Raw genomic sequence first — 17,286 nt, 5'->3', positions numbered from 1 at the left:
TTTGTATCGTATCGTGAAATCTGTGTATCATTTCATGCCTAGAACTGACGGCCAGCCACACTAATTATGAAACAGTGAAATATTGTATCCATGACAGCTGCCAAAATAGCATTATACAAGAATATTTCGCCGGGTAAATGTGAACAAATATATTTGCTTATGTCTCAGGAGGTCAATCAGTCACTGTAAAAATGGTTGTCAGGTAGTATGTGCTTAATGGTGTAACATCTAAATTAACTGGTTTTATTTAAGGCAATATTATGATTTCATATGACTAAATCAACCTCACTACATTAGACTACACAAATTAAAGCAAATTTAAGGGATAAAAACAAAACGGATCAAACAGCACATTTGCACTTTTTACTGTATGTGGAGGGCTCCAAAGGACTTTTGGTTAACTATGTTATCACTATATGTGTTTGCAGAATGAAAGCGAGAGACTGAGAGAGAGACCAAGTGAAATCAAAGACAGGGCAAATGGGAACGAAAGGAGAGTGCACTGAAGTATGCCAACATAAACACATGTAAACCTACCTTCAATTTCTGAGATCTTTTTTTCGGTTTCTTTTTCCATAACTTTCTGTCCAAACTTTATTTCAGACACCTGAGCCACCTTCTCTGCCTCTGAAGGCAAGAAGAAGAGAAAACAGAACAACAGACTGTCACTTTTATTTGATTAATAACTTCATCAGAATCCAATCTACACGACCGAACCAACTCATGAGACTGAATACTAAGAATAACATCTCTGTTTACCGATGACAGCCTTTTTCCTCTCTGTCTCTGCCTCCTTCTCTACCACCTTCTGGGTCTGAGCTGCAATCAGTAACTTTGTCCTCTCACTCTCCCTGAGAGAGGCACATGAAGAGAAATAGAGGAAAAAAGAAGAGTAAGAGAATGGATACTGTAAATTCAGGTCAAAATGTTTGTCAATAAAACACAAATTTCAATTGATAAGCACTGACAAAGCTACAGGTGCGTCCCAAAACAAACACTTCTGCACTATTCTATGTCATTCTGTAGTGTAAGTAGTGTGAGTAGTATTTTAACACTGAAAATGCAACAAAAAGATGTGTACTATGAGTACCCAGATGATGCACTTGTTCAGCTGTCAAAACAGAGTGTGGAATGTTGGACACTTTGTGCACTCAGCGCTCGCAGCTTGTCGTATGTAGCGGAAGGGGCGGAGTTACCTCCGTTGCTGGTCTGACAAAACAATTGGAAATAATGTAGAATGTAGCAACTAGCGAAACTTCAGTGAAGACAGCGGGCCCTATTTTATGCGAGCAAGCGCTAAGTGCAGCGCAATGCCTTAACTCATATGCACAAACTCAATGGGCATGGCCAGGAAGTTTTGGTATTTTTGTGCAAGCGTGCGCTAAGTCTAGGTGCAAGTGGGTTTGGCAAAATCGTGCGTGCAAGGCGCTGATCAGGTCAATGGAGGTTCTTCTCCAGCACCATCTCCATCCTATTATACAGTCCATTCCAGCACCAGCGATATAAACAAAGACAGTACATTCATAAGTAGTGGTAGGTAGTGTAAATGGACTGTATGCAATGAATTGGAAGAATAAAAATAAGGATTTACACTATGTTGTGCGTCCTTGTTAAATGGGACACGTTCCTTTTTTATGCATAGAAAATGTGGTCAGGATCTGGATGTAGGCTCCGTTAAATTACAGAGAATGTAAGTATTATTATTTATTAAGAATTTGGACATGAACTTTATTACCACACGCTGGTGAAATCTCCAATCGGCAAACGCAGGAACTGAATTTGGAAGTTAAGAGGTGGTATTGAAAAGTCTTAGCGTAATGACATATTTCTCAGGAAAATAGCTTTGCGCCACTTCCTTAACATACAATACACTCATTGTTTGCGCACTTAAACCCACAGTAGCGCAAACACTCCCACCCATGCCCCCTTGCGCTTTGCGCAGGCATGGAAATTGCCCTTAGAATTAGTGATCTCACGAAAATTGTATAAGGCGATGCACACCGTCATAGTGCTTTGCGTATGCACGAAAATAGAGCCCAGCACCTTACAAGTTGAATGCTTTACCATAAAGCCACTATGTGTGAATATGTATGTTGCTAATGCCCTAAATATAGCGGCAACTAGGGTTGCCAACTTTCTACCAGCCAAAAACAGGACATTCCAGCTTTAAATATGGAACACTTTTTTTTCCAGTGGGGCTCCAGCATGAGACGCTGTGCGAAGGTAAAAAAGTTCCACCTAAAGCTTGTTTACATGGAAAACAATTAAAAAACAGCGCAGACAGACACAAAAGCGTGTTCGCTTTTTTTAAGCCCCTAATATACTTAAAATGAAAACCACTTTAATACATTGCCCGGCCAAAAAACAACAAAAAAAAAAGTTGCATACTCTAATATTTCATTGGACCACCTTTAGCTTTATTACGGCACATATTCCTCGTGGCATTTTTATGACAACATTATGCAACGTCACAACATTTATTTCTGTCCAGAGTTGCATTAAGTTTTGGCTGAGGTCTTGTATTGATGATGGGAGAGTTGAACCACTCCGTAAAGTCTTCTCCAGCACATCCCAAAGACTTTTAATACGGTTTAGGTCAGGACTCTGTGGTGGCCAATTCATGTGTGAAAATGATTCCTCATGCTCCCTGAACCACTCTTTCACAATTTGAGCCCGATGAATCTTGGCATTGTCGTCCTGGAATATGCCCGTGCTATCAGGAAAGAATAAAACCATTGATGCGATTAATATGGTCTTTCAGTACATTCAGGTACTCAGCTGATTACATTTTATTGCAGCATAATGTTGCTGAGCCTAGACCTGACCAACTGAAGCAACCCCAGATCATAAGACTGCCTCCAGAGGCTTGTACAGGGGGCACTATGCATGACAGGTGCATCGCTTCATGTGCTTCCCTTCTTACCCTGACGCGCCCATCGCTTTGGAATAGGGTAAATCTGGACTCATCAGACCATATGACCTTTTTCCATTGCTCCACAGTCTAATCGTTATGCTCCCTAGCAAACTGAAGTCATTTTTTTCCAATTATCCTCACTAACAAGTGACTTTCTTGTGGCCACGCAGCTTTTTAGTCCCAATCTGTAACTTCTTGTCATATTTTCACTATTAAACACAGCCGTGAGTTCTACTGTCGATTTTTTTAACGATGTGACTTCAAGTGTTTTAGTGATCTCCGATCATCAATTAAGATTTTTTTCCGACCACATTTCTTCTGCAAAGCTGACGGTTCACCACTATCCTTCCACATTTTAATAATGTGTTGGACAGTTAATAACCCAATTCCAGTGATTTCAGCAATCTTCTTAGTTGTCTTCTTTGCTTGATGCAGGCCAATAATTTGCCTCTTCTGAAACACAGTAACATCTTTTCCACGACCAAGGGATAAGTCTTCCGACATTGTTGTTTAAGAAATGAGAAGCTACACACTGCATCAGTTAGGGTAAAATAATTGTTGCCAACATATTAATCACTGCAATAATGATCAAATCATAGGCTCTTAAGTATCTGCTTATTTAAATCCAAATGGCGACTTTTTTTTTTTTTTTGGTCAGGCAGTGTACAACGTCCAGGAAAAAACTAATTTCTATCAATCTTCACTTTTAATAAACACCTCTTTTTGTCAAAAGAACGAAGCTGCAATCAATAGAGAAAGACAACATTATTCTGTGAAGCATTTTCTTCCCCATAATTAGCTTTAAGCCTTTTCCATTTTTAAAGCTCAAAGAACCAGCATCCTGTTAAAAATTTGGGTCATCAGTTTTTAGACAGAATATTATTTAGTATAATAAAAATAGTATATATTTTTTTTATCACTAAAAACATTATTTGTCTCGGGGGCCTGGGTAGCTCAGTGGTAAAATACGCTGGCTACCACCCCTGGAGTTCACTAGCTCGTTAGTTCGAATCCCAGGGCGTGCTGAGTGAATCCAGCCAGGTTTCCTAAGCAACCAAATTGGCCCGGTTGCTAGGGAGAGTAGAGTCACATAGGGTAAACTCCTCGTGGTCGCTATAATGTTGTTTGTTCTTGGTGGGGCGCATGGTGAGTTGAGAGTGGTTGTCGCGGTGGATGGCGTGAAGCCTCCACACGCGCTATGTCTCCATGGCAATGCGCTCAACAAGCCACGTGATAAGATACGTGGGTTGACGGTCTCAGACATGGAGGCAAATGGGATTCGGCCTCCGCCACCCGGATTGAGGCGAATCACTACGCAACCACGAGGACTTAAAAGCACATTGGGCATTCCAAATTGGGAAAAAAAGGGGAAAAATAAAAAAATAAAAAAATAAAAATACAAATTATTTGTCTCAGTACAAGTCTTAGTAGTAACCGTGCGCTAAAATGGATTTTTATGGAAGAGAAAACACTAAACATGAAATAGTGTATTTCTCCTTGGATTACAGAGTCATTGTTTTGGCAGTAAATAGTGTTTATCACAAGGGAATTGTAAAAAATAAAATAAAATAAAAATAAAAATAAAAAAAAAATAAAAAATCACAAAAGTTTTTTTTTTTTTTTTACTAAACCTGTACTGTATTGTACTTCAAAAAAGTGCTGCAGTTTTTCGCTGCATCTCACTTCCAGAACGAGCCCTGAAATATGCAATGTAATGCAATGCCATGAATTACTGGTGTTTTTGAAATCACAGTGGTGAGAAACAATTATCATGCACTCAAATGCTATATGTTTGACAAAATTCTCCTGCTTCTGACTGAAAACCCAACAGAAGATGTGCGCTGATTTTCACTGATCTTTTCCCCGACCGCTTCTGTCAAGTGTAGCATCCGAGAAACTTTTAACAGCCGATATCTCACACAACTCACGCGAAAGGTGTGTGTTTGAGGTCCATTTTCCTGATTTGTGAAACATTCTCGGCAGTTTGGGTGTGAGACACTAAAATACGGGACAAACGACGTCCCGTATGGATTTCATACGGAATGCAACTTTGTTCCCTCAAATACGGGACGATTTCGTATTATAAGGGACGGTTGGCAACCCTAGCGGCAACACATCCCATGTGTTTGAAATGTGACTTCTCTTCCATCGGCTGTTATATGACGAATGTTTTTGTGTAGTAAAAAAAACTTTAAGTGTTTAATTTGGGACAATACTACACTTTTAAAATTCATACACTACATGGCTGAGTGCTTAGTGTATATTGTAAGTGAATAGTGTATAGTGTGTCATTTGTGACAGCAATTCTTAAACCAGACCAAGCTGATACAGAATGAGTACAAATACAGAATGAGCAGCTACTGTACATTGTTACCCATTAAGATTATTAGGGATAGTTCACCCAAAAATGAAAATTCGGTCAGCTTTTCCTGATCCTCATTTTGTTCTAAACCTGTATGACTTTACTTTCAGTTAATGTTGCTTTTTTCCACACAATAAAAGTAAATGGGGACTGAGGCAGTCATTCCCTAAAATTGTGCCAAATCTGACCATTGTCTTGTATGTTCCACGGAAGAGGTGGAACATGATGGTGAGTAAATAATGACAGAATTTAGATTTTTGGGTGAAATGTCCCTGTAAAACCACCATTACTTGAGTTCAGCTTCAACAGGTCTATTACAAAGAAGGCACATTAACTCACATCAGTTCATAGTTCCTGCGAATACTTTCTGGAATGTTTGGTTTGGTAACACGTACTGCCTGCTTATGAGGTAGAGGAAGAAAGAGAGAGAAGGAAGAAAATGAGAGAAAAAAAATCTAATTACAACTAACAATCTTCCCACAAAGAGACCTTGTTGCTGGAAGGCAAACAGCAGGATGCATGAAGACACAAATCAAAAACAAGCAGTCTGGAACAATCTCACGAGATACACTACCATTCAAAAGTTTTGAAACACTTGACTGAAATGTTTCCCATGATCTTAAAAATCTTTTGATCTGAAGGCGTATGCTTAAATGTTTGAAATTAGTTTTGTAGACAATAATATAATGGTGCCACCATATTAAATTATTTCATTATAAAACTAAAATTTAATTAAAAAAAAAAAACGTTTTTGAAATTGATGACTTGGACCAAATAATAAAGAAAAGCAGCCACTAAGTGCCCAACATAGATGGGAACTCCTTCAATACTGTTTAAAAAGCATCCCAGGGTGATACCTCAAGAAGCTGGTTGAGAAAATGTCAGGAGTACATGTCTGCAAAATCTAGGCAAAGTGTGGCCACACTGAAGATGCTAAAATATAACATAGTTTTGATTTATTTTTTTAGTCACAACATAATTCCCATATTTCCATTTCTATTATTCCATAGTTTTGATGACTTTACTATTATTCTAAAATGTGAAAAAAATAAAGAATGAGTGACCTAAACTTTTGAATGGTGGTGTAAATACAGTGAGTAAGTAGATAAAAACTTGTTACAGTAAATACTAATACTGTAATACTCTCCATCAAGTGGGTAAAAAAAACCCACAAAAGCTTGTTCAGGGAATTCAGGCAACAAGGAAGCTTGAATATGGTCACTGATGATCTCAGGATCATTTAAACGACTGGATGACATGTAGTATTGCCAGATGACTAATAACAGTAACGATGTAGAAATAGAACACCCAAACTTCCTGATGAGAATATGCCACTGTCTGCACAGCTGTTTAAGGGGAAGGTTGAAACTAACATGTTTTTTAAGGGTCTTTACTTCAGTCTGTAAAAACTCTGAGCTTGCTGATTCAGCATCAAATGGATTTGATCAAGGAAAATGGAATCCTGTCAAAACAAAGCTAAATAAAGAATGAGAAAGACAAAGACATTCACAAATACACAAAGAGGTCTTATTCAGCGTCTCAGTTTCAGCAAAAGTTTCTTGTATGATTTGATAGAAAAATCAAAGGCTATTTTTCTGTTTTACTTAGCCCTACATGTTACTTATGCAAAAAATGGAAAGTTACTGACAAGAGCAGAAGGAAAAAGAATACACTGTCAAACAAATCTCTGCTGAATTTCACCTGAATGATGAGTCCAGGTGCCATATTGGTCAGATCCTCCTGCAGGGTGATCTTTAGATTCTCATCTATTTGATCTAAAAATAAAAAAACAAAACAAAAAGGTCAATTTTCTTAATACTGACCAAATTCATCAGTGTTTCATTACACAATCACCATTGCAAATAAAACAACAGCAGCTAAAGAGCTTATGTCAGTGACAGTGCAAATATAAAGCACCTTACCATCACCGCTAGAGGGCAGTGATACAGCTACTATCAACTATACCAGGATTCAGCAGCCTTTTTGACATGAAGTGCCATTTTTAATTTTCATTGTTAATCACTGTACCGAGTGAACTATACTGACATCATATGCAGGTCATCTATGGAAGAAATCTAAAGCAATTATGTTTTCATACCGCAAAACTCTCAAATGAAAATGAATTACTGTAAGGAGTTTAATTATGCCAAATAATATTTCTAATTAAAAAATGATTACCTAAACACTCCTAGGAAAGATTTGTGCATATAGACTCATGACCAGGGCCTGAATCACCATAGACATTGAGTTTTTGTAATGACCAATTCATGCATTTTTACATTTGGTTGCCCCCAATATTTGGTTGCATTCTTGGTCATGACCATTACTCATAAAGGAATATTTCACCCAAAATGATAATTCTCTCATCATTTACATTTACTCGCCCTAATATCATCTCAAACTCGCATGACTTTCTTATATACAGAATACACTCACCGAACACTTTATAAGGAACACCTGTACACATACGCACACACAAGATGCCACTGTTGGGCGCTTGAGCAAGGCCCTTGACCCTATCTTCTCCAGGGGCGCCGTATCATGGCTGACCCTGCACTCTGACCCCAGCTTAGCTGTGATATGTGAAAAAAAGAATTTCACTGTATATGTGCAAATGTATAATGTGTGATAAAAATTAAATTATAAATTATACTTTTTCATGCAATTATCTAATCAGCCAATAGTGTGGAAGCAGTGCAATGCATCAAATTATGCAGATAGGGGTCAGGAGCTTCAGTTAATGTTCACATCAACCATCAGAATGGGGAAAAAATTTGATCTCAGTGATTTTGACAGTGGCATGACTTTTGGTGCCAGATGGGCTGGTTTGAGTATTTCTGAAACTGCTGATCTCCTGGGATTTTCACACACAACAGTCTCTAGAGTTTACTCAGAATGGTGCCCAAAACAAAAAACATCCAGTGAGCGGCAGTTCTGTGGACGGAAATGCCTTGTTGATGAGAGAGGTCAACGGAGAATGGCGAGACTGGTTCTAGCTGACAGAAAGGCTACAGTAACTCAGATAACCACTCTGTACAATTGTAGTGAGCAAAATAGCATCTCAGAAAGCACAACACATCGAACTTTGAGGCGGATGATCTACAACAGCAGAAGATCACATCGGGCACTTTATTAGGACCATAGTGTTCCTAATAAAGTGTTCAGTGAGTGTATATTGTAACCAGGGGCTAAAAACAGTTCAAGGAACAAAAACAGAAAACCAACTATATTTTTTGCAGAATGTAACCGAAAAAAGTGATTTTCAATTGTTCTGGAGTGAAAACATTATTTTTAAATGCTGAAAACCAGTTATAACCGGTTAATTTTGTTCGGATAATTTTTTCATGAAACTTAAGGCCAAAAGGTTTATCACAGTATCTTTTTGGAACTACACCACTTCATGCTGCCCAAAAAAAATGAAACGTGCTTTGATCCTGAAGGAAACTGCTGCATCACACATTTCTTTGCCTAATTGTCCATTGTGGATGTCGTATTCTGTGAAAGAAGACCTTTTTAACAACTACTGTATGTATAATTATTACATATACATGCATGGCTAATTCAGATACAAGGAAAACAATATTAGGTGTAAAAAGTACTTTTCTCAGTTGTTTCTTCACTGAATTATTGTTAGATATGATGCATTAATACAGATTTGATGCTGCCAGGTTTTGACTCAGAAACAGATCTTTAATTAAAAATGTACTCAATTGTTAATTAACTGTATGCTTGTTATGATTTCTATTGTGATAAACTGCTAACTTTTTGATTATTTAGAGACAAGTGACTTATTTTGGGCTTGTTTTTCCTGACCAGATTGCTTGCTTCTTTTGTGAGATCTGGCACCACTGCACTGGTATTTCACCCACCCCTTAGCGCAGAGTACTGTCATGCTATTAACCGTTAATTTTTTTTTTTTGTTCTAACCAGTAACCATTTGGAAAGGAGGCTGTGGAACTTTTGAACTGGAATGAAAAAATACAGTTTTTGCTAAGAAAGAAACCAAAATGAAAAACATTTAGTTTTAGTCTGTGATTGTAACAACTATACATGGATCTTATTCAGAAAGTAATGGAAACAAGGCTGTGAGGGTTAGGAACTTTCCAGAAAACGTTAAATAGACAAAAAACTCCAGAAAAGTCTTGAGGATGCTAGATGTAATCTAGGGTCTTTATACAGCATTATACATGCATGCCATTGAAAGACTATAAGTCTATGCCTCATAGCCTTGTATTCATTCCCATTCAAATTAAAAATGGCACTCTGAATAAGGTCTATACAAATAACAATTAAAGAAATGTTCTAGGTTCAATATGAATTAAGCTCCTGCAACAGAAAATAATGATTTTGTTCCTCAGTTTCCCACACTTACAGAGGAAGTCTCTTATTCACTAAACAACAGAGTTTAACTAGTGAGGAACATTCCTGCAACTCATTAAAACAAAAGAGAGCTATGGAAAAGGTTTATTTATATACCACATTTCATACACAATGGCAATTCAAAGTGCTTGTCATAAAAATGATAAAATCAATTAAGAACAAGAAATAAGAATAAAACCTTATAAAATAAAATAAAAAATAATTTTAAATTATTAAAATGAATAAAAAAAGAAAAGAAAAGGAATACAAAAATAAAATGAATCAGTAAGTGCAGCACAGTGTTCAGTCAATAAATGCACAGCTAAACAGATGTGTTTTCAGTCTGGATTTAAATGTGGCCACAGTTGGAGAACACCTGACCTCTTCTGGAAGCTGGTTCCAGCTGCGGGTGGCATATTAGCTAAACAATGTTTCACCTTGTTTTGAGTAAACCCTTGGTATTTCTAACTGACTTGATCCTAATGATCTGAGAAGTCTGTTACACTGTAAACCCTAATGCTCAAAATAATTAATTGTTTTGAGTTGGGAAAAATGTAATCATACAAATTAATTTAAATAAATTAACCTTGATGAGTATTTAGAACTTTCTCTTTCTTCTGAGTTCATGAAACTTACACCTTTTAATTAACCTGAATTGTTCAATGTTTTGAGTTTAATGAACTTGTCTCTTTAAATTTAACTGAAACTGGGAAGGGGATTTTCATTTCCCAGCATGCTTTACGTGGCACTCGACAGGGAGAGTACATGTTAAAATTAAGAGTTATATAGTGTGTCTTTGTGCAAGATGAATGTAAAGGGAAATACTTGTTAGTGTTTAATATTTTGTTGTGTTGTTTAGAAGAGTTTCTGTCATGTTAAAGTTTTTGGGGGGTTAACATTATGGTGAATAGTGAAGCTTGAGATTAGGTTGAGGACAGGTACAATATTAGAACATTCTTCAGAATATTGATATACTTGTTGATCAATTGCTATGCTAATCAAAGCATGGTTTATTTAATTAGCATGCATTCAGCATACTAACGTCCACTGTACTAGTTTATTCTAACAAGTACTAGCTAGCTAGGTTCCTTCTAATTGACATATTTAAGTTGAGCCTACATGGTGATTTTAAGTTCAGCCAAAGAGTTAAATTTAAAGTTAAGTACCATTAAAATGCACGAGTTAGCTTACTCAGTATTTCAAGGTAAGAAAAAAAAAAAATCAACACACGAGTAGTACAAAATAAAAATCTGACAGTTCTGCTTACTTGTAATATATTAACTTAAAATATTTGATGTAACTGATTACCTCAAATGTTTTGAGTTCTGCTAACTTATTCGGTTTATAGTGTAGGTTTATATTCAACAAGCATATCTGCAATGTATTTAGGTCCTAGGCCATTGAGTGATTTATAAACGAGTAATAGTACTTTAAAATCAATTCTAAATGAAACTGAAAGCCAGTGTAAAGACATGAGGACTAGAGTAATATGCTCAGATTTTTTGCTTCAGGTAAGAATCCTGGCAGCAGCATTTGTAATGAGCTGCAGCTGTCTAATGAATTTTTTTTGTTTGTTTGTTTTTTGGAAGTTCGGTGAGAAGCCCATTGCAGTAGTCCACCCCACTGGTGATGAATGCATGAACAAGTGTCTTGATTGGATTCAAAACATCTAATTCTGGCTATATTTTTTTAGATGATAGTAGGCCTTAGATAGTAGATTTAGTTATTGATTTGATGTGACTACTGAAAATAAGGTCTGACTCCAAATGACACCAAGATTCCTTACTTGACTTTTTGTCTTTAGACCCCTGGAGTCAAGGTATGTGTTCACCTTGGGAATTTCGCCTTTGTTACCAAATACAATGACCTCTGTATTGTTTAACTGAAGGACGTTTTGGCACATCCAACTGTTAATTTCATCAATGCACAGGCACAGAGTGTCTATAGGGCTGTAGTCATTTGGCGATAGGGCTAGGTAAATCTGGGTGTCGTCTGCATAGATATGGTACGCAATTTGGTTCTTTTTCATAATTTGGCCTAGTGGGAGCATATACAGGTTGAACAGTAGCGGTGCAAAAAAACTGAGCCTTGTGAAACTCCGTACACCATGGATGATCACTCAGATTCATAGTTCCCTACAGTACTGTGCAAAAGTCTTAGGCACATAAGATGTTTCACAAAAACTTGTCTTAAGATGGTTATATATATATCTTCAGCTTTCGTGTCAATAGGAAATATACATTTTAAACTCCCGAACATTCCTTTGCAAATAGAAAAGAATAGAATAACAGGGAGCTTTGCAACAGATAGCATGGCCACCACAGAACCCCCCACACACTGAACATAGAGTCAGTCTGTGAGTACATGAAGAGACCAAATCAGTGGAGACAGCTTAAATAGATAGAAGAACTGTTGCAAATTCTCCAAGAAGCTTGGGACATCCTATCTGCCAACAACCAAGAAAAACTGTGTCCAGGTGACCTAGGAGAATTGGTGCTGTTTTGAAGGCAAAGGTGGTCACACCAATTATTGATGTTGCTTTTTTTTTTATGTTTACTGGACTTTGTATGACATTAATTGATAAATGAAAACTTTTTATGGCATTATTTTTGAAGACATCCTTACTATGCAACATTTATCACAAGTGCCTAAAACTTTTGCACAGTACTGTATGTTCCCATAGTAACCCCTCCCTTCAAGATATAACCTGAACCAGCTGAGGACAAGCATTATGGGTTTTAAAGCAGGAAAATCCTAACAAGCTTACGATGATAAAATCATCCAATTTGGCATCAATATGTGCATGGCTGGGTCAACACTTACCAAAAAGGCCTATGTAGACCTCCTGAAGTGTGTGCACACTACAGAACTGATTCAGCTCATGGTGAACTTTGTTGAAAATCAGGGCTTTGTCATAGTCAGCAGTGAAGTTTCTTACAATGCCATACACTGAGGAGAAGATGATAGTAAGAGAGGAAAGGCAACTGATGAAATGAATATGGCAGATAAAATGAATAAAATGTATAGATCTTAAATGGACAAATGTAAATAAGAACAAAGGCATTTTACCTGCTGTAGGAATAAGGAAGTTCACCACCTCAATTCGATCAAAGTAGATCATTACACCTCCACTGCAAGCCAAAAAAAGAACCATGAATGAGTGACAACGGAAATGAATGAGTGACAACTAAAGATGTAAACCTCATGCAGGGTTGCCCTGACTTCAGAAAGAAAGTGACAACACTTATCTCTGAGATGATCAACACTACCAGACATTAGTCAACATTAAATTAAATTTGACCTAACTGCTATTCAGCCTTTTTTGCATTCAGATCTGGCTCCATTCTGGTATGAAATGCCCACTTCTCACAATCCAAACCATTCCTGATGGATAAAGTCAAGTCCTGCCCAACATTTTTCTCTTTGAATCCCTGTATCACTCAAAAATATGTCATTTTACAAAATTAATATGGGCTGTGAATGGGATTCACATTGATTTTAATAAGTCCAAAAGCACTGGGATGCTTTACTATTTGTATTACTCTGCTTCTACTTGTTTGTGGCTTACCAAATAGTCGTGAGGATTTTGATTTATCATTCATTTTGATTTCAGTCACTGATTCGTTCAGTGACCATTTCAGGAGATTGCATATTTACAACAGTAGGTGGCGACAAATAAGCATCTTTTACTGTATGTTATGAGTGAGTCATTCAATCATTGACTCAACTGATTCCTTGCTAAACACAGAATCGTTCAACACAGAAGAGAAGGATTTGTCACTTCAAAGACTAGTTGAAAAACACTGATTCGTTAATGAACAAAACACCACTCGTTCAAAACCAGAGTATGAGTGCAGTGCAGAGAGCAGTATTGTGCTTGATGATTTGGCTTCTTTTGGAAATATTTTCGCTGGCGGAGAACAAATGCATGATCTAATTGGCCAGTTTTTGTCTGAAATGTAAGTTATTTAATATTTTCAACTTGTTTGTTGAACTGTCATGTTAAAGCAATTTCACACTTGCAATCATGCTATTGTTCCATATTTCAGCACTTGTTGGCATTAATATCACTGTTGGAGCACATGCACTAATGGCACTTTTCCACTGCATCTTACGGTTCGACTCGACTCGACTCTGCTCGCTTTACTTTTCTGAGCTTGCTTTTCCACTACAGCGTGAGTGGGATTATAGGCTGATCGTCATAGTTGCGCCACCTCTACTGCCGTGACATCATCTTAAACGTGACACAAACACACAACAAAGGATCAATGGAGGATATCGAAGGAATGGTGTTCTTGATTCTCGGCATGAGGCTGTTTTTCACAGCAAGACGACAAACTTTGTTTCAAAAGAGGCTGACGGCAGCAAGACAAAATACCGCTAAAAAAAAAAGGAGAGTTTGGGAAATCATACACTAATGCGCAGATGAGGACATCACTGTGTTAGCTCGACGACGCACGAGGGTAAGCTAACCTGCCATCTAGCTTATAGATTCTCTCTGACCAATCAGTGATCTGCAGGGTTTTGACGTACATTTAGTATTGGCTCGGCTCGCTTGGAACATCGAACAAGGTGGTACAAAAAAAAAGTACCAGGTACTATCCACAGTGGAAAACCTCCAAAAAGCAAGCAGAGTTGAGTCGAGTCAAGCTGTAGCATGCAGTGGAAAAGCCCCATAAATACCAGGCCATGGCCTCAACTTCAACCATTTTTTAATCATTAGTCTATGAATCATTTGTGATGTTTAGATTCTATGTTGGTCATCTTCTCGCTATACAAACTCATAGACCAGAGCTCACCAAACTTGAATTTTTCTATGCAGCAAAATGTTTGCATGCGTATGTAAGAAAATGTAAGGAACACAAAGTTTAGTGTCACCACACCTTCAGCATTTAGAAGATCTGATGCATGAAATATCAACCTTACCTTGTGCCACATGGTACATTCTTTACTTCATCTGTTTGTAGGGTTGTCTGCAAGAAAAGAGAGAGAGTATACTGTAAGAAACAGAAAACTTTAAGTTTAGCTATACTGCTCTCTGTTAGTCTGTCTTTTACCTGTACAGACTTGAATGTCGTAATAAACGGCAGCATCAGATGAAATCCAGGACCGCTGGTAGCAGTCAGCAAAGCTCCACCCCTGATAGAAGAGAAGCATTCTCAGCATCGGCTTGGTTAAGAATTGTTCACAACAAATCCGTGACGAATTTGCAAGACAAACTTCCGATGAAAGGTCTAGTCACACTGAGACCGAAATGAATGAAACGTAAACATATTTCACCCCTGTACAGTAGGAGGCATTGATGCTGCTCTGCAAACATATTCATACTAGTTACCTGCCTGGACCTTTAAGCATTCAGCTGTCAATGCTAGGGATAAATATATTGAGCGCTGTTAAAGCATTTATTTACCTAATTTATATTACCTATGCATTTTGAGGAATATAGAATCTGTGTTTTTTATGTGAGTGAGATAAGTAAAGAGCGCTGTTGCATAAATATACGTCTTGTGTCTTTATATTTGCACATGTATTTTGCTACAAGTATATTCCAAATGTACTTCTTACCCAACTTTTCTATTTATAATGCCTGGATAATATAACACAAGGTATATGGATATAAATACACGTGGAATAATTTAAAATATGAGGCATAATATTCAAAATAATATAAAAGATAATACTGGCTCACGGCCTTTTCTCTATTTACTTATTGCATATTTGTATTGAATTCAGGGTCTCTATCAAATATATGTCTGGGTGATGTATGTGCTATCAGGGATATATCACGATATCATGGCTTTATTTGGATTTACGAACTTTTCCATGCGTACAAAAGGAGCTTATCACATTCAACACAGCTAATGCACAAAATAATGGAAGTCCATTTTTGTATTGTTCTAATTCATTATACAGTCCATTTACACTACCAACTTCTTATGAATGTGCTGTCTTTGTTAATATCGCTGGTGTTTGAGGGAATGGACTATATAATAGGACACAGATGCAACAATAACCGGAGAAGAACCTCTAAATTAAATTGCACTTAACCCAGCCCATTAGCGCCTTGCGCACGCGATTTCTCCAAACCCACTTGTGCCTAGACTTAGCGCATGCTTGCACGGAAATACTGAAACTTCATGGCCATACCCATTGACTCTGTGCATATGACTTATCGCTCAGCGCTAGCGCTCTAAAAATAGGGCCCTGTATCTCATTAGTCAGTGAGTTTTCATTGCAGCCCTAAAAAAAAAAAAAAAAAAAAAAAAAAAAAAGACCACTCTCCATAAAAATAAAAAATAAAAGACTTCGGATTGTCGACAGACAATTTTGTCGGTGTGAATAGCGCCATATGAATCCATTGTTCCAATTCAAAAGCACATTCGGAACGAACATTTGCTCTAAAAAAAGACAGAATTGAGAATAGGCCTTTATGCTTCTGGGAAGAGGTTATTGGAAAATATTGAGCAACTGACCTGTAGTAAACACCCACGTGTCCTTCTTCAATCTTATGAAGAGCAGAAAACATGACAGCTCCTCCTATGGCGAGGATCACAGAGGCAACTGCTCCCAAAGTCATCCTGAACAACAAAGAAATATATTAACCACAGAACAGGATTTACATAGTTTATAGTGCATCATAGGAAGGATCATTCATGTAGCTTTTTGAATATTTTACATAAAAACCAAGAGTGCAGTTCTCTCTCGTGACAGATTGGGAGAGCATGTGGAACTCGGTGACATTGCTGCGACTTTGCTTTTAAGAGGATTGAGCGAAACATGCAAGCATTAGGACCATGCAACTGTCCGTTTTATTTAACATGACTATATATTTGTGATAACCGAAAACTTATTTAATTTAACCAGCACTAGAGGGTGCAAAACTTCTGTCGAAAGGGTTTAAGATATGGCAATAACAGACAGGAAGTCTGAATTGAGCCACAATTGTTATTAAGCGCATAACCTGAGTGTAGATAAGCTAAATTGTCTTATATGTGCCGGCTAATGGCAATGGATTTTCTATTCTTGTTTTACAAAGTGATCGACAGAGTTTTACAAACCGTTTGATGTTACGCCCTGAATTCCTAACTGAACAAGAATCACTTAATATAGTCGCATGACATCTGCGAGACGACCAGCTACAATCTAACCAATAGAAAACATGACTAGCTAGCTTTAAAAGATGCGCATACAAACAACATAAATTAGAAGAATTATTTTGGGAGTGAATGTGAACCAAATGAGATGTTACCTGGCTAAGTACGTACTGTAACTCCTTCGTGATGGCCCGTGGAGACACCTGCGAAGGAAAAATACAGTCCCGCTTTTCTTTTTTTCTTTTCTTGGCGTCTGACGTCATTACAGTTTGGATCAACCCACTTTTCAGTGTGGTTCGAGCATCTCACCACTAGATGGGGACAAATACATGCGTAAAAGAGCAGGATTGTGGCTTGCTGGGCAAAGTGAAGATATACAGTATGTTTAGACGTACTCCTAACAAGCTTATTTATCAGTACAGTGTGCTATCAGTCTGTTTTCCCCGTCATTAACTTTCACCTGCCTACCTCCTCTAGATGCTAGGAAGAGCACTTGGATAGGCTATATTTTTATTTAGTTTTAATTAGTTGGGATAGAGTCTACCTTGATGTAGTTC

At 37.5% G+C, this 17,286-nt stretch overlaps 1 protein-coding gene across 5 annotated transcripts in view; it reads right to left on the bottom strand.

Annotated features, from left to right (window-relative positions):
* The window catches only part of erlin2 (ER lipid raft associated 2), a 28,525-nt gene extending 11,517 nt beyond the window's left edge, over nt 1-17,008 (bottom strand). For 2 of the 5 annotated variants that reach the window (XR_007894112.1, XM_051665058.1), the window contains exons 1-10: nt 16,885-17,008; nt 16,109-16,213; nt 14,693-14,774; nt 14,562-14,608; nt 12,705-12,766; nt 12,459-12,584; nt 6,978-7,051; nt 5,616-5,677; nt 760-851; nt 538-627 (exon numbers count right to left, since the gene is read on the bottom strand). Coding sequence is in view for 4 of the 5 variants with exons in the window: in XM_051665058.1 (XP_051521018.1) it covers nt 538-627; nt 760-851; nt 5,616-5,677; nt 6,978-7,051; nt 12,459-12,584; nt 12,705-12,766; nt 14,562-14,608; nt 14,693-14,774; nt 16,109-16,212 (739 nt within the window). In the remaining variant the exon portion in view is untranslated. Of the gene's footprint in view, nt 1-537; nt 628-759; nt 852-2,395; nt 2,714-5,615; nt 5,678-6,977; nt 7,052-12,458; nt 12,585-12,704; nt 12,767-14,561; nt 14,609-14,692; nt 14,775-16,108; nt 16,214-16,884 lie in introns of those variants that run through there. The other 3 variants (XM_051665069.1, XM_051665078.1, XM_051665087.1) reach the window with 3 other exon arrangements.
* Nucleotides 17,009-17,286: the final 278 nt, after the last annotated feature.

The sequence above is a fragment of the Myxocyprinus asiaticus genome, chromosome 3 (assembly GCF_019703515.2).
Source record: "Myxocyprinus asiaticus isolate MX2 ecotype Aquarium Trade chromosome 3, UBuf_Myxa_2, whole genome shotgun sequence".
In the NCBI taxonomy this organism is placed as follows: domain Eukaryota; kingdom Metazoa; phylum Chordata; class Actinopteri; order Cypriniformes; family Catostomidae; genus Myxocyprinus; species Myxocyprinus asiaticus.
The sequence above is the reverse complement of the archived record's forward strand: the minus strand, read 5'-3'. Positions and strand labels throughout refer to the sequence as shown.